This window comes from Notamacropus eugenii, chromosome 2 (genome assembly GCF_028372415.1).
Source record: "Notamacropus eugenii isolate mMacEug1 chromosome 2, mMacEug1.pri_v2, whole genome shotgun sequence".
Lineage (NCBI taxonomy): Eukaryota > Metazoa > Chordata > Mammalia > Diprotodontia > Macropodidae > Notamacropus > Notamacropus eugenii.
The window spans coordinates 330,063,672-330,090,080 of record NC_092873.1 but is presented as its reverse complement, the minus strand read 5'-3'; the positions used below and the strand labels follow the sequence as shown (position 1 = coordinate 330,090,080).

Sequence of the window (26,409 nt, the reverse complement as noted above, 5' to 3'; positions counted from 1 at the left end):
GGGGAAGGTGAGAGAGAAAGAAGGAACCTTACTCTCATCAGATTTGGCTTAAGGAGGGAATAGTATGTATGCTCAGTTTCGTATGAAAATCTATCTTACACTACAGGAATGCAGGGGGGAAGCAGGCACAGTGGGGGTGGGGGAAATGACAGAAGGGAGGGCAAATGGGAGGAGGCAGTCATTAGAAGTAAATACTTTTGAGGAGGGACAGGGTCAAAAGAGATAATAGAATAAATGGAAGGTTGGATAGGATGGAGGGAAATATAGCTAGTATTTCACATCATGACTATTATGGAAGTGTTTTGCATGACTACAAATGTATAACCTATATAGAACTGAGTGCCTTCTTAGTGGTGATTGGTGGGAAGTGAGGAAGAGAGAGAAGTTGGAACTCAAAGTTTTAAAAACAAATGTTAAAAATTGTTTTTCTATGCAATTGGGAAATAAGACGTACAGACAATGGAGCATAGAAATCTATTGTGCCATACAAGAAAACCGAGGGGAAGGGATGAGAGAAGGGACAGTAGATTGGGGGAAGGGATAATTGAAATGCATGATCCCTTGGGATGGGTGGAGGGGAGAGATGGGGAGAAAATATGGAACCCAAAATCTTGTGGAAATGAATGTTGAAAACTAAAAATTAATTAATTAATTAAAAAAAGAAAGAGCTATCAATTCTATATGTGAAATCCTGCAAAGCAGATTTATTTGTAAGCTATGCTGCAAAAAAAAAGTGAAAAAAATTATGCTTCAAAAAAAGAGAATAGCTAAGTCATTCAGAGTTGTTTGTGGTACAATATTACTATGTACAATGTTCTCCTGGTTCCACTCATTTCACTCTGCATCAGTTCATGTAAGTCTTTCCAGGTTTTTCTGAAATCATCCTGCTCATCATTTCTTAAGACACAATAATATTTCATTACAATCACATACCACAACTCATTTAGCCATTCCCCAATTGATGGGTATCCCCTCAATTTCCAATTCTTAGCCACTACAAAAAGAGCTACTGTAAATACTTTTGTATCTATAGGTCCTTTCTTTTTCTTTTTTAAAAAAATCTTTTTGGGATACAGACCTAGTAGTGACATTGCTGGATCAAAGGGTATGTATGCACAGTTTGACAGTTCTTTGGGCATATTTTCAAATTGCTCTCCAGAATGGTTTAATCAGTATACAACTCTATCAACAGTGCATTAGTGTTCTATTTTTCCTGTATCCCCTCCAACATTTATCATTTTCCTTTTTCTCTCATATTAGTCAATCTGATGGGTGTGAGGTGGTACCTCAAAGTTGTTTTAATTTGCATTTCCCTAATCAATAGTGATTTAGAGCATTTTTTCATATGACTATAGGTAGCTTTGATTTCTTCACCTTTCTGAAAACAGCCTGTCCATATGCTTTGACCATTTATCAACTCGGGAATGACTTATATTCTTATAAATCTGAGTCAGATCTCTATATATTTGAAAAATGAGGCTTTTATCAGAAATACTTGCTGAAAATTTTTCCCACAGCTTTCTTCTCTCCTAATTTTAGTGGCGTTGGTATGCAAAAACTTTTAAATTTTATATAATAAAAATTATCCATTTTACAGCTCATAATGCTCTCTATATCTTGTTTGATTCTACATTCTTCCCTTATGTATAGATCTATCATGTAAACTACTCCATGTTCTCCTAATTTGTTTATGGTATCAGAGAGTGTGCTTTTCTAAATTATGAGCATAATGATCCATTTGAAAGACCACAAAACATAAGTTATATGTTATAGAAAATTTGTAGTCTGGCTCCTGAAATAGGCCCCAAGAATATGATTGTTTATGGAAGGTCTTTAATGAGGAAAAAGAAGTTAACTTAAAAATTCATTCCAAATACTAATGACCAGTTGAGTAATTCCTTAGTATTAGTCCATAAGTATGAGTACATTTTTGTGTTAAATGGAAGAACATCAAGGGAGTTCAGACTAGTAAAGAAAAGCTAAAGAAAACACTTTTATACCCATCACTGGACCCAGGAGTAACTCTAATTTTTTTTCTGTTCGTAAGGACTGAAGAATTGAAGCACTGTTTCAATTTCACATATTAGGGGAAGGAAAGGGAATAGGCATTTATACATCACCTACAGTGTGCCAGATAATGTGCTAAGCACTTTTTACAGTTATCTCATTTGGTCCTTACAACACCCACACAAGGTAGGTGTTATTACTGTCCCCATTTCACATTTGAGAAGACGGAAGCAAACAGAGGTTAAGTGACTTGCTCAACATCACACAGCTATTATGTGCGTGGCTGGATCTGCCCTCTGGTCTTGTGACTTCAAGCCTAGCTCTCTATCCACTGCACTACCAGCTGGCTCTGGTTAAATATGTTGTTTAATGAAGTCTTTGTGAATTCACTGAATTAAAACATAAAGGTATGTTTACAGTAGACTGCATACACACTGCTTACTTTTTTCATGAGAGCTTACATAAAACTCAGGTTGGAATGACAGCTCAAAGGTAGTGCTAAATTGCAATTGTCCTGGTCAAAGCTCTATGTCTTCTATTATAGAGGTTCTTAACCTTGAGTCCACTACCTTTTTTTTTTTTTTCCTATTTTGGTCTTTTTAAAATATTTCATTTTCAGGTTTTCAAACAAACAAATGCCTCCACTGGCTATGTCCAAAAAATATATGCTTCCATCAGCACTATAAGGACATCACCACTCTATCTGGAATAGGATGTTTCTTCATGAATATCTGGAATTGTAGTTAATCATTGTGTTCATCAATGTTTCTAAGCCTTTCAAAGTTGTTTGTCTTTAAATTACTGTTACTGTATGAATTGCTTTCCTAGCTCTAATAATTTCACTCTGTGGGGGTCGGAGCCAAGATGGTGGAGCAGAAAGACACACATACACTAGCTCCGAACCCACAGCCCATAAAATATCTGTAAAAAAGAATTCCCAACAAATTCTGGAGCAGCAGAAGCCACAGAACAACAGAGCAGATGAGATTTTTGCTCCAGACAGCCTGAAAACCTTTCGCAAAAGGTCCTTCGCGCTGCGGACCCAGAGTCAAGCCCAGCTGTCTTGGCCGCGCAGCGCCAGAGCAGATCCGAGCAGGCTTCAGGGACAGAATCTCCAGTGGCCGCACAGGTCCCTCCACCCACAGGTGACAAGGGTCAGTGAGAGGGTCTCTTTGGCAAGTCGAGAGGGGAGTGGCATGCCCCGATAACTCAGGACCCCTCAGGAGGCAGCAGTGGAGGTGGGAGCAAACCAGGGCTCCCCAAGCAGGCAGGAGCCTGGATCCATTGTTGAAGGTCTCCACATAAACCCCCTGAGGGAACTGAGCCCCAGTGGTGGCCCTGCCCCCACCTGAGCACCTGAACTTAATCTCACACTGAAGAGCAGCCCCGCCCCCGCCCAAAGCCCTGAGGCTGGGAAGCAGCATTTGAATCTCAGACCCTAGGCACTGGCTGGGCAGATCTGGAGGCAAAGTGGATGTGAAGAGAATATTCAGAAGTCAAGTCACTGGCTGGGAAAATGCCCAGAAAAAGGAAAAAAAATAATACTATAGAAGGTTACTTTCTTGGTGAACAGGTATTTCCTCCCTTCCTTTCTGATGAGGAAGAACAATGCTTACCATTAGGGAAAGACACAGAAGTCAAGCCTTCTGTATCCCAGCCCACTCAATGGGCTCAGGCCATGGAAGAGCTTAAAAAGGATTTTGAAAATCAAGTTAGAGAGATGGAGGAAAAATTGGGAAGAGAAATGAGAGACATGCAAGCAAAGCATGCAAAACAAGTAAACACCTTGCTAAAGGAGACCCAAAAAAATGCTGAAGAAAATAATACCTTGAAAAAGAGGCTAAGTCAATTGGCAAAAGAGGTTTAAAAAGCCAATGAGGAGAAGAATGCTTTCAAAAGCAGAATTAGCCAAATGGAAAAGGAGCTTCAAAAGCTCACTGAAGAAAATAGTTCTTTCAAAATTAGAATGGAACAGATGGAGGCCAATGACTTTATGAGAAACCAAGAAATCACAAAATAAAACTAAAAAAATGAAAAAATGGAAGATAATGTGAAATATCTCATTGGAAAAACAACTGACCTGGAAAACAGATCCAGGAGAGACAATTTAAAAATTATGGGCCTACCTGAAAGCCATGATCAAAAAAAGAGCCTAGACATCATCTTTCATGAAATTATCAAGGAAAACTGCCCTGAGATTCTAGAACCAGAGGGCAAAATAAATATTGAAAGAATCCACCAATCACCACCTGAAAAAGATCCAAAAAGAGAAACTCCTTGGAATATTATGACCAAATTTCAGAATTCCCAGGTCAAGGAGAAAATACTGCAAGCAGCTAGAAAGAAACAATTCAAGTATTGTGGAAATACAATCAGGATAACACAAGATCTAGCAGCTTCTACATTAAGGGATCGAAGGGAGTGGAATAGGATATTCCAGAAGTCAAAGGAACTAGGACTAAAACCAAGAATTACCTACCCAGAAAAACTGAGTATAATACTTCAGGGGAAAAATTGGTCTTTCAATGAAATAGAGGACTTTCAAGCATTCTTGATGAAAAGACCAGAGCTAAAAAGATAATTTCACTTTCACACACAAGAATGAAGAGAAGCATGAAAAGGTAAACAGCAAAGAGAAGTCATAAGGGACTTACTAAAGTTGAACTGTTTTCATCCCTACATGGAAAGACAATATTTGTAATTCTTGAAACTATTCAGTATCTGGGTAGTGGGTGGGATTACACACACACACATGCACATGCACACACACACAGAGACAGAGTGCGCAGAGTAAATTGAAGAGGATGGGATCATATCTTAAAAAAAAATGAAATCAAGCAGTGAGAGAGAAATATATGGGAGGAGAAAGGGAGAAATGGAATGGGGCAAATTATCTCTCATAAAAGAGGCAAGCAAAAGACTTTTTAGTGGAGGGATAAAGAGGGGAGGTGAGAGAAAAACATGAAGTTTACTCTCATCATATTCCACTAAAGGAAGGAATAAAATGCACACTCATTTTGGTATGAAAACCTACCTTACAATACAGGAAAGTGGGAGATAAGGGGACAAGCAGGGTGGGGGGGATGATGGAAGGGAGGGCATGGGGAGGAGGGAGCAATTTGAGGCCAACACTCATGGGGAGGGACAGGATCAAAAGAGAGAATAGAAGTAATGGGGGGCAGGATAGGATGGAGGGAAATATAGTTAGTCTTATACAACACGACTATTATGAAAGTCATTTGCAAAACTACACAGATTTGGCCTATATTGAATTGCTTGCCTTCCAAAGGGAAGGGGTAGGGAGGGAGGGAGGAATAGAAGTTGGAACTCAAAGTTTTAGGAACAACTGTGGAGTACTGTTCTTGCCACTAGGAAATAAGAAATATAGGTAAAGGGGTATAGAAAGTTATTTGGCCCTACAGGACTAAAAAGAAGATGGAGACAAGGGCAGAGAGGGATGATAGAAGAGAGAGCAGATTGGTGATAGGGGCAATTAGAATCCTTGGTGTTTTGGGTAGGGGGAGGGGACAAAGGGGGAGAAAATTTGGAACCCAAAATTTTGTTAAAATGAATGTTAAAAATTAAATAAATAAAAATAAAATAAAAAAAAAAAAATAAATAAATAATAATAATTTCACTCTGTGTCAATTTATACATATACTCCCAGGTTTCTGTAAAATCATCCCTTAAATTATATCTCACAATACAATAGTACTCCATCATAATCATATATCACAATGCTTTTATCCATTCCCCAATTACTGCATACCTCCTCAATTTCCAATTCTTTGTAACCATGGATAGATATGTCATAATACACATAGCTATTTATCATTATTAACATCATTATTTTTAGTAGAGATTTGATCCAAGAATACCTGATCAATTAGGTCTCTCTGGCCCATTTGATGAAACTAAAGAATATAAGGAGCGAGTAACAAACAGTGAGGTGTAAGGCTTTGTTCTTTTCAGATTGAAAATAGTTACATTTGTATCTTCAAGAATGCACTCCTTTAAGATTCCAAGTGGATAATTTTGCACCTTATAAAAGATAGCAGACCTTCAGTGGCTAAAGCCCTAAGAAGCTCATTCAAACAACTGGAAAGAATGACAAAATGGGACATAAAGAAGTGTTTTATATACATGTATCTTATACAAAAAAAAGTATTTTTAACTCCTTCATAAGAAGTTGTTCCACCAACCTGAGAGCTGACAGTTATTGGCTGGTTCAAGGATCAGTCACACCATTGGCAGCCTTTAAAAAGCAGCTCTGGAGTCTGTTGAAATAGGAGTGCTGTCATTTGTGATAATTATCTCTGGAAGTTGAAAAGAGAGCCAGCTATGGAGGCAGAAGGCAGTCCTTGGAAGGGAATGGGTCTTCCACAGGACAATGGTGCTGGAAGGAATTTCTCTCTCCTTCCCCCATCTATCAACAAAGTAGCTTACTGTGGAGACACCTGTGCAACAGCTGTGTCTCCCGGCAGAGAGCAAGCCAAAAAAGATGAACTACAGAGAAGATAAAGCCAAGAGATACAGCATAACGATGAGCCTAGTAAAAATATTATTTTGCCATAGGGAATAGTATGTGGATATCAGAAGAAAAAAACATGAGGGCCCACTGCCTTGGCTACTTGTATTTCCTACCCGTGTGCCTCTTAATTGGTGTATATACCCATTCCTCCACTGGATGTTATGTATTTCTGGGAGGATGTGAACCAACTTAATGGGGGAAATGTTTTATTACTACTATTCATTCTATGCTACTCCAGTAAGTGCCTTCTGTTATTGTTGTCATCATTGTTCAGGTCGTTCCAGTAGTGTCCAACTCTCTGTGACCCCATTTAGGGGTTTTCTTGGCAGAGATACTGGAGTGCTTTGCCATTTCTTTCTCCAGCTCATTTTATAGATGAAAAACTGAGATAAACAGGGTAAAGTGACTTGTCTAGGGTCTCACAGCTAGAGAACTAAAGAAGTGCCAGGAGTAGAATAGAACTTGGTACACATCTGTAGACATGACCAAGGCTTTTGATACTGCCAGCTGTAAGGACATATGGAAGATCATGGTGAAACTGTATTGCCAAGGGAAGTTCATTAGCATTTTATTACAGTTTCATGATGGCATGCCCACACAGGTTCTGGATGAAGGACAACACTCTCATGCTTTCCCAGTCACCAGCGCAATAAAGCTTGATTCTATGCTCTTCAATATAATATTTTCCACTATGTTGTCAGATGCCTTCAATCAGCTTCTGCACTGATGATAAGCTATTTAACTTGAAAAGTCTACAAGCTAAGACCAAAGTAGAGGGGAAGTTGGTGCAGAACTTTTTGATCATGGGTAATTGTGTATTCAATGCAGCCTCTGAGGCCGAAATGCAACAGAATATAGATCAATTCTCTGCAGCCTGGGCTAACTTCGGCCTGACAATCAACATAAAGAAAACAGAGGTTCTCCACCAGCCAGCAGAGCATTATCCATACCACTGGTCACAATAAATGGAGAAATTTTGAATGCTGAGGAAAAGTTCACTTTTCTTGGCAGTACACTCTCCAGGGCTGTCCACACAGATGATGAGGGGGATGTATATATTGCCAGAGCTTAGTGTTTGGGAGGCTCCAAAAGAAAGTGTGGGAGATAAAAGGTATCAGGTTGCATACCAAACGCAGGTCTACAGAACCATCATGCTAATACACTGTTGTATACCTATGAACCCTAAAGAGTCTATCAGCACCACGCCAGAAAACTGAACCATATCCCCTTGAATTGTCTCAGAAAGATCCTGAAGATTACCTAGCAAGATAAGATCCTGAGGTCCTCTCTAGGAACTGAACTGCCAAATATTCAAATTCTATTGCAGACAGTGCCAACTTCAATGGTCTGGCCACACAGTTCAAATACCAAACGCATGCTTACCCAAAAGACTATTTTACAAGGTAAGCACTCACAAGGTGATCAGAAGAAATGGCATAAGAACACACTCAAAGTATCTCTGAAGAACTTTAGTACTGATTGTGAGATATGGGAAACACTGGCACAGGACTGTCTAACACGTCCCTCATCAAAAAAAAACACTGTACTCCATAAGCAAAGCAGAATCATAGAGGCAAAAAGATAGCATGACCTGCACAAATTCAGAGCCACTTTCACTCTAAATATTTTAATGGACCACTTGTGCAGGATCTGTAGGAATTTTCCAACCTCACACTGGTCTGGTCAGCCATAGCCAAACACACAGTACCCTGACTTCCACATTGTGATGTCATTGGTCTTCTTTGAAAATGAAGGATGAACAACAAAAACAAGTGTCTGAAGCCAGATTTGAACTCAGGAAGATGAGTCTTCCTGACTTCAGAGTAGCCCAGAATGCTTACCCCACCAAAAATATTGATGACTGGCAGCTAAACAGCTAGAAAGTAGAAAATAAAAGGGGTCACTTCATTCAACCCTGTTCTCAGATGCCACAATTACTTACAGTCTTAGAAAAATTTATACCGAAACTTGGAATTTATTGTACTTATTTAATTTATAAACTTATAATAAAAAGCTACATTCCCTTATTATCCTATGGCTATGCTTTGAACTATATTGATCACTAATCTTCTGCAGAATGATCATCTACCAGTGGGAGTGGGAGAAAAGGAACACTTTAAATATCTAATACTTATCAATATTCCTACAGTTATTTACAAAAACATCGGTATATTTTGCTGTATTTTTGATGGGAGTTCATACATTTCTGAACTATATATTTCTAAAGAAATAAGGTCATAAACATTCCAACAGATGCATGACATTAAAAAACAAATTACCAATAAACAAAAAAGTTTGTTTTTTACTAACAATTAACTACTTTTCTAACTAATTTTTTTATTTGCACTTCTAATTTACTATGCAAGTTGTACAGAAATTTTAGACTATATTGTGAAAAATTCAAATAAAATTATTCAAATGTTTTCTAAAATACTACTAAAATGTCAAACAAGAATCAAAGTGATTTGCCACTCTTATCAAGCTGAGTGAACAAGATTTTTTTAAAAGTGCATAATTTTGCCTCCTTCCAAGTAGACACAGGAATTAGAATTAAAATTGGTCTAATTTTCCCATTCTGAGTATGCAGGAAACATGCCCAAAGACATTTTCCCACCCTTACATAAAACTACAAAGCTTCCCTACACATAGGTTCCCTATGGCAATCTAATCATTTCCCAAAAATCAGATAAGGGCCAAAACTCCAGGGGTATAGGTATATGCATACATATATAAGAGCATAAGAATTTGCACTAAAGTGACCTGTTTGAAAAACTAAATCATATGCTAACTATATGTGCTCTCTTTACTCTATAGCTTGATAAAATATATATTTTATACATTTTACAAAATGTATAAAAGCTCTACAATATGGTCCTTTATCAATTCTTCAGAAAATAATTTGATTATTTATGGAAGACTTCTTAATTTTAAAAAGGGTATCACAGATGAGAAAAGAAGAAAAAGAAAGGCAAACATCAATTTTTACTAAAAGCTAAATATTTGGATATATTACAAACAAATGATAATAACACTGCTTTGACCTTTCTGGTATGTTAAAGAGATCACCTAGTAAGTAATTCTGTATTTAGAATACTACGTTGTATCTTTAAAATGAAAATGAAAAAATATCTTTCTGAGTTCTGATTTTTTCAATGAATGTTATATTTCCCACAACAAGCATGTGTTGCCCTAATTTAATATATGAGGCAGACATACCTGAAAAGGTATGTACCATTATTTATTTTCATTAGCTTGGCACATGGTATCTCTAATTGACTGAGGAGGCTTTTAACCAAAAAACCAAATTATTTTTAATCTTCAATGTTTTCTCACTGATTTATTCATATACAACTGTAATTTAAAATGTGAGAATAAATTAATACTGGAATTCATGAAATATATTTTAAATATATTCTAATATTACCTATTCAATATATTCAATTGTCAGATCATTTTAATTAAAAAAATTTCATTGTTAATGTTCAGTCCTAATAGTTGGGGAAAAAAAGCTTATTTTGTTATTCCTATGTCAAATAGATTTATGACTTAAATCATGTTTTCCTAAAATTTCCTTAGGAAATAACTAAAATGGCTAGATTTTCATATTTCCGAAACTTTAAAAATATCAAATTTATATCCATCATGATTTCATGACTCATTAGAATTCTGAATTTATTTTTAAACATTAGTTTTTGTTTGTACCTTATACGCATCTTACAGTAGGTGGAATTTTAGCTGAGTGAAACCAAAAAGTAGAGATGAGGGAGAACAGCATTCTAGGCTTGAAGGACAGTCAATGAAAAAGTACTGAGCTAGAAGATGGAATGGTGTAAGCAAATTGGAAAAATAAAGTCTGTCAAGATATAACAGGCTTTAAAATAATAACAAGCATTCAAATAGAACATAAAGGTTTGCAAACTGATTACAGATAGTATCTCATTTTATCCTCACAGCCACCCCCACTTCTAGATTGAATCCACTCTTGTGATAGAGAATAACAGTTAAACAAATATATCCAACACAGTAACAACATCTCACAACGTATACATTATACAGTCCTATTTGTCCATCCCATTCTCTCTACCTTGAGCGGCCAAATATGTTTCTTTCTATGTCGCCCAGGAAATTCACTTTTCAGTGACGCAGGTTCAGTTTCATTGTGGTGATTTCATTTACAACACTGAAGTCATTCTATATGTTGTCTTGGCTTTACCTACTTCACATCCCATCATTTCATAAAACTCTTTCCATATTTTTCTGAATTCCCAGTGTTTGTCATTTCTTACTGCACCATAATACTTTATTGCATTCATAATATCATACTTTATTTATTGCTCATGTGGAGAACATTCATATTTCTTTTTTCTGTTCCTTGCTTACACAGAATACAGCTATGAGTATCTTAGTACATATTGCAGTACTGCTAATGCCTTCTACTCTCAGCATATACCCACAGCAGTAGGATCACTGGGTCAAAGGAACTGGATAGATTAGTCCCTTAACTAATTTGAAGTTGATATCCAAAATTAGAGGGGTCGAGGGGGCGGAGCCAAGATGGCGAAGTAGAAAGACACACATACGCTAGCTCCGAACCCACAGCCCATAAAATATCTGTAAAAAAGAACTCCCAACAAATTCTGGAGCAGCAGAAGCCACAGAACAACAGAGCAGACGAGATTTCTGTTCCACAGAGACCTGAAAACCTGATGCAAAAGGTCCGTCGTGCTGCGGACTCGGAGCCGAGCCCAGCCCTGCCTTGGCCGTGCGGTGTGGAGAGGAGCAGATCAAAGCAGGCTTCAGGGACAGAATCTCTAGTGGCCGCGCAGGTCCCTCCACCCACGGCCCCCAAAGGTTGGTGAGAGGATCTTCTTGGCTTGCTGAAAGGGGAATGGGGTGCCCCCATAACTCAACCCCCCTCAGGAGGCAGACCGGGGCTCCCCAAGCAGGCAGGAGCCTGGATCCATTGTTGAAGGTCTCCACATACACCCCCTGAGGAAACTGAGCCCCAGTGGTGGCCCTGCCCCGACCTGAGCACCTGAACTTTATCTCACACTGAATAGCAACCCCACCCCTGCCCAAAACCCTAAGGCTGGGAAGCAGCATTTGAATCTCAGACCCCAAGTGCTGGCTGGGCAGATCTGGAGGCAAAGTGGGTGTGAAGAGAATACTCAGAAGTCAAGTCACTGGCTGGGAAAATGCCCAGAAAAGGGAAAAAAATTAATACCATAGAAGGTTACTTTCTTGGTGAACAGGTATTTCCTCCCTTCCTTTCTGATGAGGAAGAACAATGCTTACCATTAGGGAAAGACACAGAAGTCAAGGCTTCTGTATCCCAGCCCACCCAATGGGCTCAGGCCATGGAAGAGCTCAAAAAGGATTTTGAAAATCAAGTTAGAGAGGTGGAGCAAAAACTGGGAAGAGAAATGAGAGAGATGCAAGTAAAGCACAAAAAGCAGGTAAACACCCTGCTAAAGGAGACCCAAAAAAATGCTGAAGAAAATAACACCTTGAAAAAGAGGCTAAGTCAATTGGCAAAAGAGGTTCAAAAAGCCAATGAGGAGAAGAATGCCAATGACTTTATGAGAAACCAAGAAATCACAAAATAAAACCAAACGAATGAAAAAATGGAAGATAATGTGAAATATCTCATTGGAAAAACAACTGACCTGGAAAACAGATCCAGGAGAGACAATTTAAAAATTATGGGTCTACCTGAAAGCCATGATCAAAAAAAGAGCCTAGACATCATCTTTCATGAAATTATCAAGGAAAACTGCCCTGAGATTCTAGAACCAGAGGGCAAAATAAGTATTCAAGGAATCCACAGATCACCTCCTGAAAGAGATCCAAAAAGAGAAACTCCTAGGAACATTGTGGCCAAATTCCAGAGTTCCCAGGTCAAGGAGAAAATATTGCAAGCAGCTAGAAAGAAACACTTCAAGTATTGTGGAAATACAATCAGGATAACACAAGATCTAGCAGCTTCTACATTAAGGGATCAGAGTGCTTGGAATAGGATATTCCAGAAGTCAAAGGAACTAGGACTAAAACCAAGAATCATCTACCCAGAAAAACTGAGTATAATACTTCAGGGGAAAAATTGGTCTTTCAATGAAATAGAGGACTTTCAAGCATTCTTGATGAAAAGACCAGAGCTGAAAAGAAAATTTGACTTTCAAACACAAGAATGAAGAGAAGCATGAAAAGGTAAACAGCAAAGAGAAGTCATAAGGGACTTACTAAAGTTGAACTGTTTACATTCCTACATGGAAAGACAATATTTGTAACTCTTGAAACTTTTCAGTATCTGGGTAGTGGGTGGGATTACACACACACACATGCACATGCACACACACATAGAGACAGAGTGCACAGAGTAAATTGAAGAGGATGGGCTCATATCTTAAAAAATGAAATCAAGCAGTGCGACAGAAATATATTGGGAGGAGAAAGGAAGGAATGGAATGGGGCAAATTATCTCTCATAAAAGAGGCAAGCAAAAGACTTTTTAGTGGAGGGATAAAGAAGGGAGGTGAGAGAAAAACATGAAGTTTACTCTCATAATATTCCACTAAAGGAAGGAATAAAATGCACACTCATTTTGGTATGAAAACCTACCTTACAATACAGGAAAGTGGGGGATAAGGGGACAAGCAGGGTGGGGGGGATGATGGAAGGGAGGGCATGGGGAGGAGGGAGCAATTTGAGGTCAACACTCATGGGGAGGGACAGGATTAAAAGAGAGAATAGAAGTAATGAGGGACAGGATAGGATGGAGGGAAATATAGTTAGTCTTATACAACACGATTATTATGGAAGTCATTTGCAAAACTACACAGATTTGGCCTATATTGAATTGCTTGCCTTCCAAAGGGAAGGGGTGGGGAGGGAGGGAGGGAGGAAGAGAAGTTGGAACTCAAAGTTTTAGGAACAACTGTGGAGTACTGTTCTTGCTACTAGGAAATAAGAGATACAGGTAAAGGGGTATAGAAAGTTATTTGTCCCTACAGGACAAAAGAGAAGATGGAGACAAGGGCAGAGAGGGATGATAGAAGAGAGACAAGATTGGTGATAGGGGCAATTAGAATGCTTGGTGTTTTGGGTAGGGGGAGGGGACAAAAGGGGAGAAAATTTGGAACCCAAAATTTTGTGAAAATGAATGTTAAAAGTTAAATAAATAAAAAATTTTAAAAATTTAAAAAATATACAAAAAAACAAAATTAGAGGGGTCACTTCACAACTCAATTAACATTCTATTAATATGCTTGTCTTTCTAAAGCTCCTTCCACATTGTTTACATTTTTATCATCCATGCCTATTGCAAAATGTGAGTCACAATCTCAGATTCAATTAAATTGAATTTCTTTTTACTATTAATCATTTGGAGCATGCTTTCATGTGGTGCTTTATAGTTTGAGATTTGTCTTTTGAAACATTCATATTCTTTAACCGCTTATCTATTGGAAAATTGGTTTGGTTTTACTTGCATCAATTCTTTGTTTATTTTGAAAATCAAAGTAGTTTTTACCACACATGCAAAGGTAACAAAAAAAATATCATTTCTTGAGACATTTGGTCATCTTGCATTTAACAAATTATAATGAGTATTTATAGAAAAACTACAAGAAAAATAATTAAAGTTTATTTAAGAGAATAAGAGAAACAGAAATTCTAGGAAGAGTTTGAAAGGGAGTCCAAATTAAATCGGCATATCCTTTGATCATCCTTAGACAATGCACCATAGCACAGATCTTTGAAGGCAATGGCAGTGGAGTTTAAGCTTGGTTAGGCTTTACCGAACTAGAAAGCTTCAAGTATGGTGGTAGCTGATCAGATCTGCCTTCAGAGGATCAAGCTAGTTAAACATGGAGTTTCATCTCCAGTAGGCTGGCCATTTAGTAATAAATTATTTGGTCAAAACAACAAATGAAACAATGCAATATTTTAAGATAGTTTGAAAAAAGAACAGAAGGTGAAAAAAATCACAGTTTTCATGCTATCTAAAAACTATAACTTTACTACTTAGAATCTAAACGCAAAATCTTTGTCCAATGATGAAAGAATAAATATATGCAAATATTATTGTTGCACATCCTTCATTTTCCAAGGATCAAAGGTATCACAGGGTGATAACTTCACTTGTGCATGAATTTGGATATAAGTGAGGTAAAGTTGCACAGTCATCAGCCTCATTTTCTCTTCCACTCATTGAAATCTAGTGGCAAGACAAAAGTCAGGATAACTGGTGATGGCCCAGGATGGAGTGGATAACCTTGACATCTTCCGTGTCTGACCGAACTCTAAGCGTTCTATGGTATCTATGGTATGGTTCTATGGTATGGTTCAGCCCACCCAAAAAACATTCAGGCCATTGGAACAAATTGTTCTCACCTGCTCATTCCACCAGGGAAAGTCTTCAAATGCTTGTGGCAGACATCCCCCTAACTCACTAAAGGGTTTGAGGCCTGATGGTTACCCTCAACCTGATTTAGATCATCAGCCAAGACAGTTTTAGCAGGGTATAGTTGCTCTGTATGCTACAACTTCTTGGTGCCATAGGTGAGAGTTAGGTCAAAGGTAGACACCAAAGATGGATAAGCAGCCCTGAAAAGGGCTCAGCAAGCCCTTACACCAGAGGTGCTAATCCTCCCTGAATATCCCATACACATATATGTATAGCTGAGACTTGAAAGAAGTCTGAATCTCTTCCTGTCTCTTCACTTTCTCCTTTGCTGGGTCACTATCCGTGTCCCATCATCTTCACATACTCCATCATTTGGGGCCCTCTTCTCTTCTAAATACTAGTGATTTCATCTATTCCTATGAATTCAATTATCACCTCTTGTAGATTCCTCCCAGATCTGTAAATCCAAAACTCTACTCCCTGATAAACATTTGCACTTAGATATCTCAAATTTAACATTATCTTCATCAAAAAACCTACCTTACCATAGAAAATTAAGTAATGTCAAAAAATTTTTATAGCAAGTTTCTATGATAAGGGCCTCATTTCTCAAATATATAGGGAACTGAGTTAAATTTATAAAAAGAGTCATTTCCAAAATAAGTGGGCAAAGGATATGAATGGGAAGTTTTCAAAATAAGAAATCAAAGCTATGTATATTCATACGAAAAATATTCTATTATCACTATTGATTAGAGAAATGCAAATTAAAACAACTCTGAGGTATCACCTCATAACTATCAGAAATGACAAATGCTAGAGGAAATGAAGGAGAAAATAGGTATGCTAACAAATTGTTGGTGAAGTTCTGAACTGGTCCAACCACTATGCAGAACAATTTGGAACTACGCTTGAATGTCTATAAAACTATGTACTCTTTGACCCAGCAATACCACTATAGATCCATACCCCAAAGAAATCAGAGAAAAAAGAAAAGAACCTATATGTAAAAACCTATTTACAGCAGATATTTTTGTCGTAGCAAAGAATTAAAAATCAAGGGAATACTCATCAACTGGAAAATGGCTGAACAGCTGTGGCATGTGACTGTGATAGAGTAATATCGTACTATAAGAAATGATGAGGAGGATAGTTTCAGAAAAAAACATGGCATAAGTTATATGAACTGATACAAAATGAAGCAAGAAGAACCAGAAGATCATTGTGTACAGTAATAGCAATGTTGTAATGATGATCAACTGTGAAATATTTGGCTACTCTGATCAATGCAATGATCCAAGACAATTCTAAATGACTCATGATGGAAAAATGCTATCCACCACCAGAGAGAACGGATGAACTCTGAATGTAAACTGAAGTAAAATTTTCTTGCTTTATTTAAAATTTCTTTTTCGTCCTTCCTTCCTTGCTTCCTTCCTTTATCTCTTTTTCTTGCAATATGGTGCATTTGTATTTTTGCTTAATTTAAAGATCTTTCCCACCCAATAATAGGCTCATGTGACCTGCTTGAGTCACATGGGAGCCTGTGCCACATGACTGTGGTGGGAGGAGTTTGCTGAATAGGTGGAAGAGGAAGAGCTGAGACAAAGTGAGAGACCTGTGAGATCCTGGGGAGAGAGATACAGCACACAGTTGGCTGTGAGTGAAAAGGGCATTCTGCCTGAGGGTGTTCACTTGTGGAAAGGCAGGGAGGGAGGTGGGAGGAAGGCTTGGTAATGGCTGTGCTAATGTATATTGATTTCTTAGGTACTATGATGAATTTGGCTTTCTAGTGTTGGGATTCAGCTTTCTAGTGTCTGAATATGTGTTTTTCTTCTGCCTTCTATATGGAGAGTCTGTATACTTTGCAATTCAGAACTATGCCTGCATATTCATAGTCACCATGGGTGCTGTGAATATTGCCTTGACAATACATATGGCTAATACATAAATATGTTTTGCATGACTTCACACGTATAATTGATATCATGGTGCTTGTCTTCTCAGCAGGTGGGGTAAGGGTAGAAGGGAGAGAGAATGTAGAACTCAATATTTTTTTTAAAAGGTCAAAAATAAATAAAAAATAAGTTTGAAAAAGAAAAGCCTCCTAACTGCCTCCTAACTAATTTCCCAATTTCTATCAAGAGTACCACAATCCAGGTTCTCAACCTCGGAGCAAACTTTGACTCAACTCTACCTCACATTTAATCAGTTCCCAAGTCTTACCAATTCTCCTTCTCTAACATTTCTCACATCTGTCCCCTTATTTCCATTCCTATGACTACCCCTAAGCCCTTCCTATAAGTCTCTACCCTACAGCTGACAAGTTCGTATGCCTAAAGGTAGAGCATGACCATATCACTCTACTGCTCAAGAAGCTTCAGAAGCTCACTATTACTTTGAGGAACAAATACAAATTCCTCTAGCATATAAAGCCTTTCACAAACAGCTCTCTCTCTTTCTCTCTCTCTCTCTCTCTCTCTTCTCTCTTTCTCTCTCTCTATATACACACACACATGTATATACGTATGTATATATGTGTATGTATATATATGTATGTATGTATGTTATAACACTATGATATAGATGTAGATGTATATGGTATATACATACACACATATTAATAAGTCATAACCTACCTTTTCCAACATTTTTTCTTATTCCCTGTCACATACCTGACAATTTGGCTGGCATATACGCTGGTCACAGACATGACATTATACATCCTTCCATCCATGCCTCTCCACAGGCTATCCCTCCCCACAGGCTATCCCTCCACTCCTGTCCATTCACCCTTATCTCACCCCCAGAATGTCTCTTCCCTTTCCCTTGCTTCTTGGAATCCCTTCAAGTCTCAGTTCAAGAGTCAGAGTCCTACTTGACACCATTCCTAGAAAATATAGTTATTAATGCTTCCCCCTTCCCACCCAGGAAAAAAAAAGTACTTTTTATTTTAATTGTATATATTGTACATTTAATTATCTATGTACATGTTGTTCCTCACCCTAGCAGAATGCAAACTTCTCAAGGGCAGGAAATGTTTCACACTTGTCTTTGTATCCCCTATGCTTAGTTCAATGCTTAGCATTCAGTAGGCTTCTTAAATACTTGTCTAAATGAATCTAATTGAATCTTAGTCAAAAAAAAGCATTTCAGCTATATGAAATTATTAAAAATCTATCTCACATACACTGTTAATATATTTACTTTCAAATATTTGAAATCATTGAGAAAAAAATTCTTTTGTCCATTTCAGCAATAAAATGACATGCAATTGCACAGAAATAGTATTTTAGCTAGTGCATTTTTCAAAAGCCAATATTAAGATTCAGTTTGAGCTCATGTTTATTTGCAAATAACTCACTGACTCCACAGAAAGGGTCGTATTTTTCAATCTCTACTTCCAAAAAAATAAGGTTTTAGGTGGAAAAAAAAAGGCACACATTCAAACATTAGTCTCTGATACGACAGGAGAACACTTTTGAGTAGTTTTCTTTTACTTAAACACATTTATATGGGCAGCACTGTGCTGTTTAATCCTGTACTAATATAATATCATAAACATCAAAAACCAAAGTATCCTTTTAATTATTCTATATTATATAGTCTTTCTAATGAAAAACTAAGCATCAAAGAAAATTAAAAGGAAAAATTACAAGGAATGTCTTAGGAGGCAGTTACCGACAGTCCAAAAAATATACTACAAATTCAAAAGCCAAGTTTAAAGAAGGTGGATCAGAATACAACTACCATTATACCAAAATGAGCTCCTTATATCATTTGTAAATACCTCAAACATAATTTTTAATTCCAAAATGACATTAGGTAAAAATCTGATCTATCTATAAATTATAACAACTGAAAAACAAACAGAGTTTCATGAAGGGCTTACATAGTGGAAAAGATTGAAAATAAATATCCTCTCCATTATCAACAAAAATAAACTTGCTTGATATGAAATTGCCTAAAATATTCTCTAATATTAAGATGCCATTTTCTTTTGTAGATGTTTAGCTTTTATTTATAAACAGAATACTAAGGAAGCTACATCTTCTTGAAAAGTACAAACTTTTAAATGTTAATTTATGAAATCCTTAAGAACTCCTTAATAAAAGGAAAAGAAAATTTTTAATTCATAAATAAAAAACCCTTTCCACATCTAATTCCAGCATTCTGCATTTTATGATATTTAGTTTATGATTTAGGGGGAAAAAATCAATGAAAGTCAAATTTACCTCACTAATTTCTCAGTCCATAAAGATAAAGCTCTAAAATGTAACTTAACATTAACATTTTAAGAGTCTCAAAGTGCTTTGGGTTTCAGTAATGTGTCTTCCAATATCACTCAATTTTAAAAGCTCTCTCCAAAGTTATCAATGATCTCTTAAATTTCATTGTCTCATCTTAGTCCTCTTCTTTCTCCATCTCTTTGTAGAATATGACAGTCTTGATTACCCTGTCCTGGATATTATCTTTTTTCTGGGTTTCTGTGATGCTCTCCCCATTCTACTCTTACCATTCTGATTAGTCCTTTGCAGATTCCAAGGTTGGTTGATCATTAATTGTGATTCCACTAACTGTATATTCCCTAAGATTCTGTCCTGGCTCTTAATCTCTTTATACACTTTCTCATTTAGTTACCTCATAAGGTCCAACTGGTTCAATTATCATCCTTCTTCAGATGACTCCCAGATCTGTGTATCAGGCCAAGTCTCTCCCCTGAGCTATAGTCCTACCTCAGAATGGCAAAATGGCATAATAGAGCAGTGAACCTGAAGTCTGGAAGACCTGGGTTCAAATCCTGACTCAGAAATTGACTACTGATGTGAACCTGCCTCAATCCCTTAGCCTTGGAGACTAAGCTTCATCTGTAGAAAGAAGTTGGACTCTGACATTTAAATCAGCTCTAAATCTATGACTCTATGATTTTATAAATACCATGTCTATTTGTCACCAACTACCTTCTGAACATTTCAAAATAGTTGTCTTGCAAGCATCTCAAACCCAATATGGCTAAAATAGAAATTGGAATGTTTTCTCCACCCCATCTTTACCTATTTTGTAACTCATCATTCTCCCTTACCTCATATAGCCAATCAGTTACCAAATCTATCCTTTCTATCTCCACTACATCTCACTTCTGTCCCCTCCTTCTCTCTATCCATATGACCGTCACCTTAGTTCAGGTCCTTATCACCTCACCTGGACTACTGTACTATCCTACTATTTAGTTTCTCTGCCTGAAAACTTTCCCACTCCAATCAATCTTCCACAGAGTTATCAAATTGATTTTCCTAAAGTACACCTTTTACAATATACATCCCCCCACTCTGAATAAACTCTGGTAGTTCCCTATCATGTCTAGGATGAAAGAGAAACTCTTGGCTGGCATTTAGTTCCCTATCATCTCTAGGATCAAAGAGAAATTCTTGCTTGGCACTTACAGCTGACCCCTTCCTATCCTTTTCGTCTGTCCTCTAAGTCACATTGCCTCCTTGCTGTTGCTCATACAAAACACCATAGCTCCTGTCTGCACTAGCTATCCCCCATGATTAGAAGGTGCTCCCTGTGTTACTTCTGCCTCTTAGAATCCCTAGTTCCTTCTGTGTGTGTTCATCCTTCGTTGCCGAAGAGTTGCCGAAGAAGACCATGCCATCAGAGAAATGATGACATGACTTGCACTTGACTTTGTTTTGAGTGAGGGAGGGCTGTGCAAGGTCACCAGCCTCAGTTCTCTTCCTTCTAGATTTAGCTCAAGCACCACAAATTATACTTCCTATTATATATTTTAGAAATATCTCTATCTTACCTCTTTTTCATGCATTAGAAAGAGCAATTGTTCATCTCGGAGACTGCTGGCTTTCCCGAGATTCGATTTGGTAGGCATCTGCTGAAAAAGAAAGATTTAATTTCGTAAACTTTAAATATTTTTTAAGACTTTATGTATACCTAAACAATACATTTATGAATATCTGCATTCTGTTGTTTTTAATTTGCAGTTGGACAAGATGAGACCTTCATTGGTGGATGTAAAAATGCTTGAATAATAACAATATGACAAACAAAAATTATCTGAAACATTTTTAAGTGATTAACAAGAGAATTAGCTTTCATTAGACAGAGTAAGAGTACTTATAAACATATGCTTTATAAGAAAATATTTATCTCTGAAGAAAAATCAAGATATTCAGCACCTACCAAAGACACTGGAATGGGTTTCTCTCGTAAATACCTTGGATTTTCTATCTGAAAGCAGATAATTAAAATTATTGTGTATGAAGTTTTAAATAATATTTCTTAGAACACAAAAATAAATTACTATATGAAAATACTGTCTATGCTCTTTAATATTCAAATTTATTTCATGGTAAGAGTGCAATACTCAAAAAAGGTTTTAACAAGGAAAACGAGATATAGTGAAATTTAAGACTGAATAAACACTCAAATAAACTGAATCTTGACCTCATGGTGCTTCAGTTTCTCTTTCTAAAAAATGTAAATACTATTTATTACAGAATCCACAGGGATAACTATGGTAAATTAGGTAATCTGCAAAAAATATTTTAGTTCTTCATAGGAAATACATAACACTAAATTCACCTCAACACATCAATTCAAGATGTCTTTTAAAAATAGAGAATCTTTAAAAAATCAAAAATTAATAGTATTCATTTTCTTCTATTCACGTGACCAGAAAGGCTCTTTGTAAATTGTGGTTATTTTCATCTCTCCTAAATCATTAGTTTCTATTTTTTAAAATTGTGTACCTGATAAGTAAAAGTTTTTGGAGAACATACCCCCAAAAGTGCATTTATTTGTAAATTATATACATGCACTCTTGCAACTGATCTACAGTGTACATCTTCTAATGTATAATGTACATCTTATAAAGACCAAAGTTAAACAGTAAGATAAAAATTAAATAAACAATATTTCAAGTGTTTTCTTTTCTTTACTAATACTATACAAGCTTTTTTGTCCTCACTAAAGACATTGATGTTATAATATTCAATGAGAGCTATGCCATTGAATACGTTTTTTTTTAATTGTTGGTTTATTATTGTAGTAAAGCAATCTAACCCTTATTTCTATACTTGCTTTTAATATCACAGCTAAAAAAAGCCTTTTTCCTAAAGATGCATATATCTAAATCAAAGAACTGTATCATTAGTTGTGCTTAGTGCTAAATTATGATTCTGAGTTTTCAATCCTGTTCATTAATTATGCAAAGCTTCCTCTTAAAATTAGCTAATTAATTTCCATCTTCCTTGATGTCAAGGAGGTAAGGAAAGCTGATCCCATTTGTGAAGGATTGTTGTTCCAGACCTAGAGGGGAGAGGGACAAGCCACAGAGCAAAATGCATAGAAGACTAGTTTCCTGGCAGAGAATAGGGGAGGATAGCTGTTCCAGATTTGGGGGATGGGAGGAGAAGCAAGGATAGAGCAAGTAGCAAGATATGTAGAGCCTGGTTTTGTTTTGCTTTTTTTTGAGGTGAACAGCCTTCCTCATTTTCTTCCAAGATGTATAATAGTGTTTTGTTTTGGGAGTGAGAGAGGAAGAAGGGTTGTGTGGAACAGTGTTATAAACTCAAATTGTTCTATGCTGGACAAGTTGAAAGCCAAGTCTACTAGCAAAAGCAGATGCCATTGCCTTTCCCTCATGCCAACTACTACTTGCTCCCACTTCTGAGCCTGGTTTTCTTGTGATATCCTCGTTCTATCTTCTCAGGTTTGGCATGAGCCTCCCTTATTCTCCCAAAGGCAAGGGTAGAAAAGAGACAGGGTGGGCAGCATGGATAACCATTTCATAGAAAGAGCAACTTTCAAGATGGGACTTAATCCCCTTTAGGAACTCATGATAAATACCATATTATTAGCTTTGTTTTAGATACTTTTCCTGAGTTCTACTACAGGTTGGGAGCAAAATAAGCTAAAATGTGAGAAAAAGCTTGTTCCCTCACTTTGGGGTTGGACTCCAAAAGGACTAGACATGCAGTAAGGATCTGATGGGATGATGGGACCTTGACCCCTAAAGGAAAAGAACATGCCCCTAAATTTTCCCATACATTTCCCATATAGTCCAACAGTCCAGATTCAGCAGAGTCTCCACCCAAGGCTGCCCCACCCCAGACTACTTGAATATACAGACCATTCCTTAATCCCACCTAGATTACTTAATTAGCTCACTTGACATTCCTTTTGCAGCTGTACCTAGCCCACCCAGAGACTACTTAACACTGCATAATCCCACCCATATCCTTTCACTGTCCCTTTTGTATACCTAAGCATCAGCCTAGTCCTCATTAGTTTGCAGATTTCCTAAGAACTTTGCCTGCTTATTGACATTACAATTAACTTTGCCAAGGACTGGAAGACAGTTCGAGTTCATTAATTCATTCCAGGCAGACTCCACTTTGTACCCTGACATTTTCAGTGATCCTAGCAACCCCAACATCCAGGGCCAGAATCTTTTTTTCAGACAGGAAGGCTCTTGCCTCCAGATTACCAAGAAAAGGCCTCATTCTCTGGACTCAAAGAGCAGAGATTCTATCCTGAGAAGCCTGGCTACTGAAAGAGGGAAGTTAGGTTTTTCTGCCTCTGACTAACCCATTATGCCCAGACCCCTGGATTTCTAGGAAAAATCATTACAACAAAGCTCAAGTATGACTCATGCCCACAGTCTTCCCTAAAAAGTACTAATAGGGTATCTTTTAGAAAAGGTACTCAGTCATCTGGACCCTGGAACAGGGAACACATGAGGTCTATGTTGCTGCCATTGTAAGGGCCACAGCGGGAGCATAGGCTGGGCAGGGAAAATGACTCTCCACCTGCCTGCTCCCAGTTTGCATGAGAGACAACAAAGGGTAAAGGCAGGAGAAAGGTACCAGAGCTGGGCAAGGAGAAAAGGGCACATCTGACCAAAAATCTGCACTACTCTTCTTATTTCTAACTCTCATTGTACTTCCCCAACAGACCACCTTGCATACCCAACCTTGGACACCACTATCCCAAATTATTGGTCATGTTCAAAAATGCAGTCTTTAAGAATTATTCCATGTTATAAAAGAAATAATTATCAAGCAGCAAAAAAATGAAGAATATTTTAATTCAAAAGGACAATCATCATTATAGACAGTCAATACATAGTTATTAAGTTCAAACTATGTGCCAGACACTATGATAAGCCCTAAGGATACACAAAAAAATTTTAAAAGGCAAATACACAGTTCCTGTCCTCAGGCAGATCACATTCTAATGGGAGGAAAAAGAAGGAAAACAAGTCCTGTACAGTGCAAATGAAAGGGAATTTAAGATGGAAGGCATTGTCAATGGAATGGGGGGAGATGGCTGGGAATGAACAAGAAAAGGATTTCTGCTGAAGGCAAGGTTTGAGCTGAGTCTTCAGGAAAACCAGGGAAGCAAGGAAGCAGAGGTAAAGAGGAATAGCACTTCAGGAATGGAGACAACCAGTGAAAAAGCAGTGAAAAAGCAGTTGATTATCATTTTATTCCTTTATAGAACCATGTTAGAGTAGGGAGAGATCTTTGAAATAATCTAATATAGACCTCTCATTTTTTTAGAAGAGTGAACTGAGGCCCAGAGAGACAAGGTAAGATCCAAAGAATTAATCCTCAAACCAAAGTAGCAAAAGCTACGGCAGCTGCAGAAAACGGCTTAGGGGCAATTTGATGCCAAGAATTTCCAAGTTAATTATAAATCACATTCACAGTAAGTTAGAAAGAATACTCTAATCGTAAAAGAATGAGACAATGTAAAATCCTTGAGGTGAGGGGCTGCTTTTCCTTCTATTTTTACATTCCCTGTATGTCACCAGATTTTTCACATAACATATTTTCACATAACAAATATTTGGGCCAGTCTGTACAATATTAGGCTTAAATTAAGTTCATAGTGACAATAAAGAGTTAGAAATAAAAGTACTTCTATTATAATCTTACTCTGTAAAAATTAGCTTTTTCAGTTTTGACAAAAAAAATTTAGTTAAAAAACAGAATAGGGAGAAATTCACACTTGATGTGAATCCCCAATGAAGCTGTCTTCTAATTTGAACCACAGATGGGTAATTGAGGTACTGTTGCTGCCTGATGGCAGCACGCTGCCCTAAAAAAATTGGTAGAAAACCACAATGGATGAATCCACAAATTCAGCTTTTAATGACAATGGTACACTATGATTACATTTGCTTTTTAAATGCTGAAACATTACATAGTAAATAATAGCATAGATCAACAGACTCAGTATTCAAAATATTTTTTGTTTAATGACAGAATGGATGAAAGTATTAACACTATAAATAAATATTTCAAAAATGCATCATTTTTACAAGTAAAGCTCTCAAAAAGAAAAAGCAACAATCCTCAAACATCATAAAGTAGTTGAATGGTGATCTTCATGAGGATAGCAGATGACAACTTTCAAGTTTGGAGAGCTTAAGACAAAACTTATACCATAGGTTAGGTCCTTGCACGAGTTTCGACAGAAATCTACACCTCAGACCAATTTAGGACTCATGAACAAATGAGGCTCATGAAACCAACCCTATGAGCTCCAAATACTAGAGAATGAAACTCCAGGAAGTTACAGCTCACACACAGGACCAGAGAATAGTGAACTCCTAGATCACTGATAGTCATGAAACAAGCATTTTTCAAACCTTAAAATACTAGACAAATATTAGCTATTACTATTGTTGCAAATTATCTGTGGGCTTTGCCAATCAAATAATCCAAAAAGCCATTGCTATGGTATAATATATCTGCTTCCGTAAAAACAAATATACTAGAGAAACATGGTTGTGGGGATCACAGCACTTCCCAGCCAGGGTCAGGGAGTTAGCCTGGACTAGCTTCTTCTGTCCACTCCTTCCCAGGGAGACTGCCATTAGGAAGATCCATGTCATATGCCCTTTAAAATGGCTATGGGGATCACAGGACTTCCCAGGCAACGTCAGGGAGTTAACCTGGGATGAGTTGCCACTGCCCAATCCTTCCCTTCCCAGAGTGCCCTCTGGAAGACCCATGTAATAGACCCATCCTAACTGAAAAAATTCAGAGACAGTGGGAAGAGGAAGTTTTTTTGTTGGTTTTTTTTATGCTTCTCCAGGAGGTGGTTGTGGTGCTCACTGATACAGAAGCAGAAGTAAGATTACACAGTTCAATCCTTTCTGTTAGTTAGGGTTAGTTAAAATTCCTCAAATTCCTTACTTTATTTCCTTATATTCCCTCTTATGCAGATTATGTAGGCACGGTGGTGAGGACTCTTGGGACATGAGTCCAAGCTGTTTGTCACACCCCTACCCTTCTAATTTCCCCCTGAGGCCAAGATGTGCTAGACCATCATCCCAGCAAAACAGGTTACGCAGGCTTATTTTATCACAAACTCCCCTCAGCCTAGGAGTTTTACTATTTTTCAAGAACATTTGTGGAAGCAAAACAAGTACAAAAAC

General features: G+C 37.4%; 1 protein-coding gene across 3 annotated transcripts in view; it reads right to left on the bottom strand.

Moving 5' to 3' along the window:
- CEP112 (centrosomal protein 112) overlaps positions 1–26,409 on the bottom strand; it is a 587,248-nt gene that overhangs the window by 483,721 nt on the left and 77,118 nt on the right. For 2 of the 3 annotated variants that reach the window (XM_072645484.1, XM_072645486.1), the window contains 2 exons: positions 21,141–21,188; positions 20,752–20,832 (listed from right to left, as the gene is read on the bottom strand). In XM_072645484.1, coding sequence (XP_072501585.1) covers positions 20,752–20,832; positions 21,141–21,188 — 129 coding nt within the window. The remainder of the gene's footprint in view (positions 1–20,751; positions 20,833–21,140; positions 21,189–26,409) is intronic. The other variant, XM_072645485.1, reaches the window with a different exon arrangement.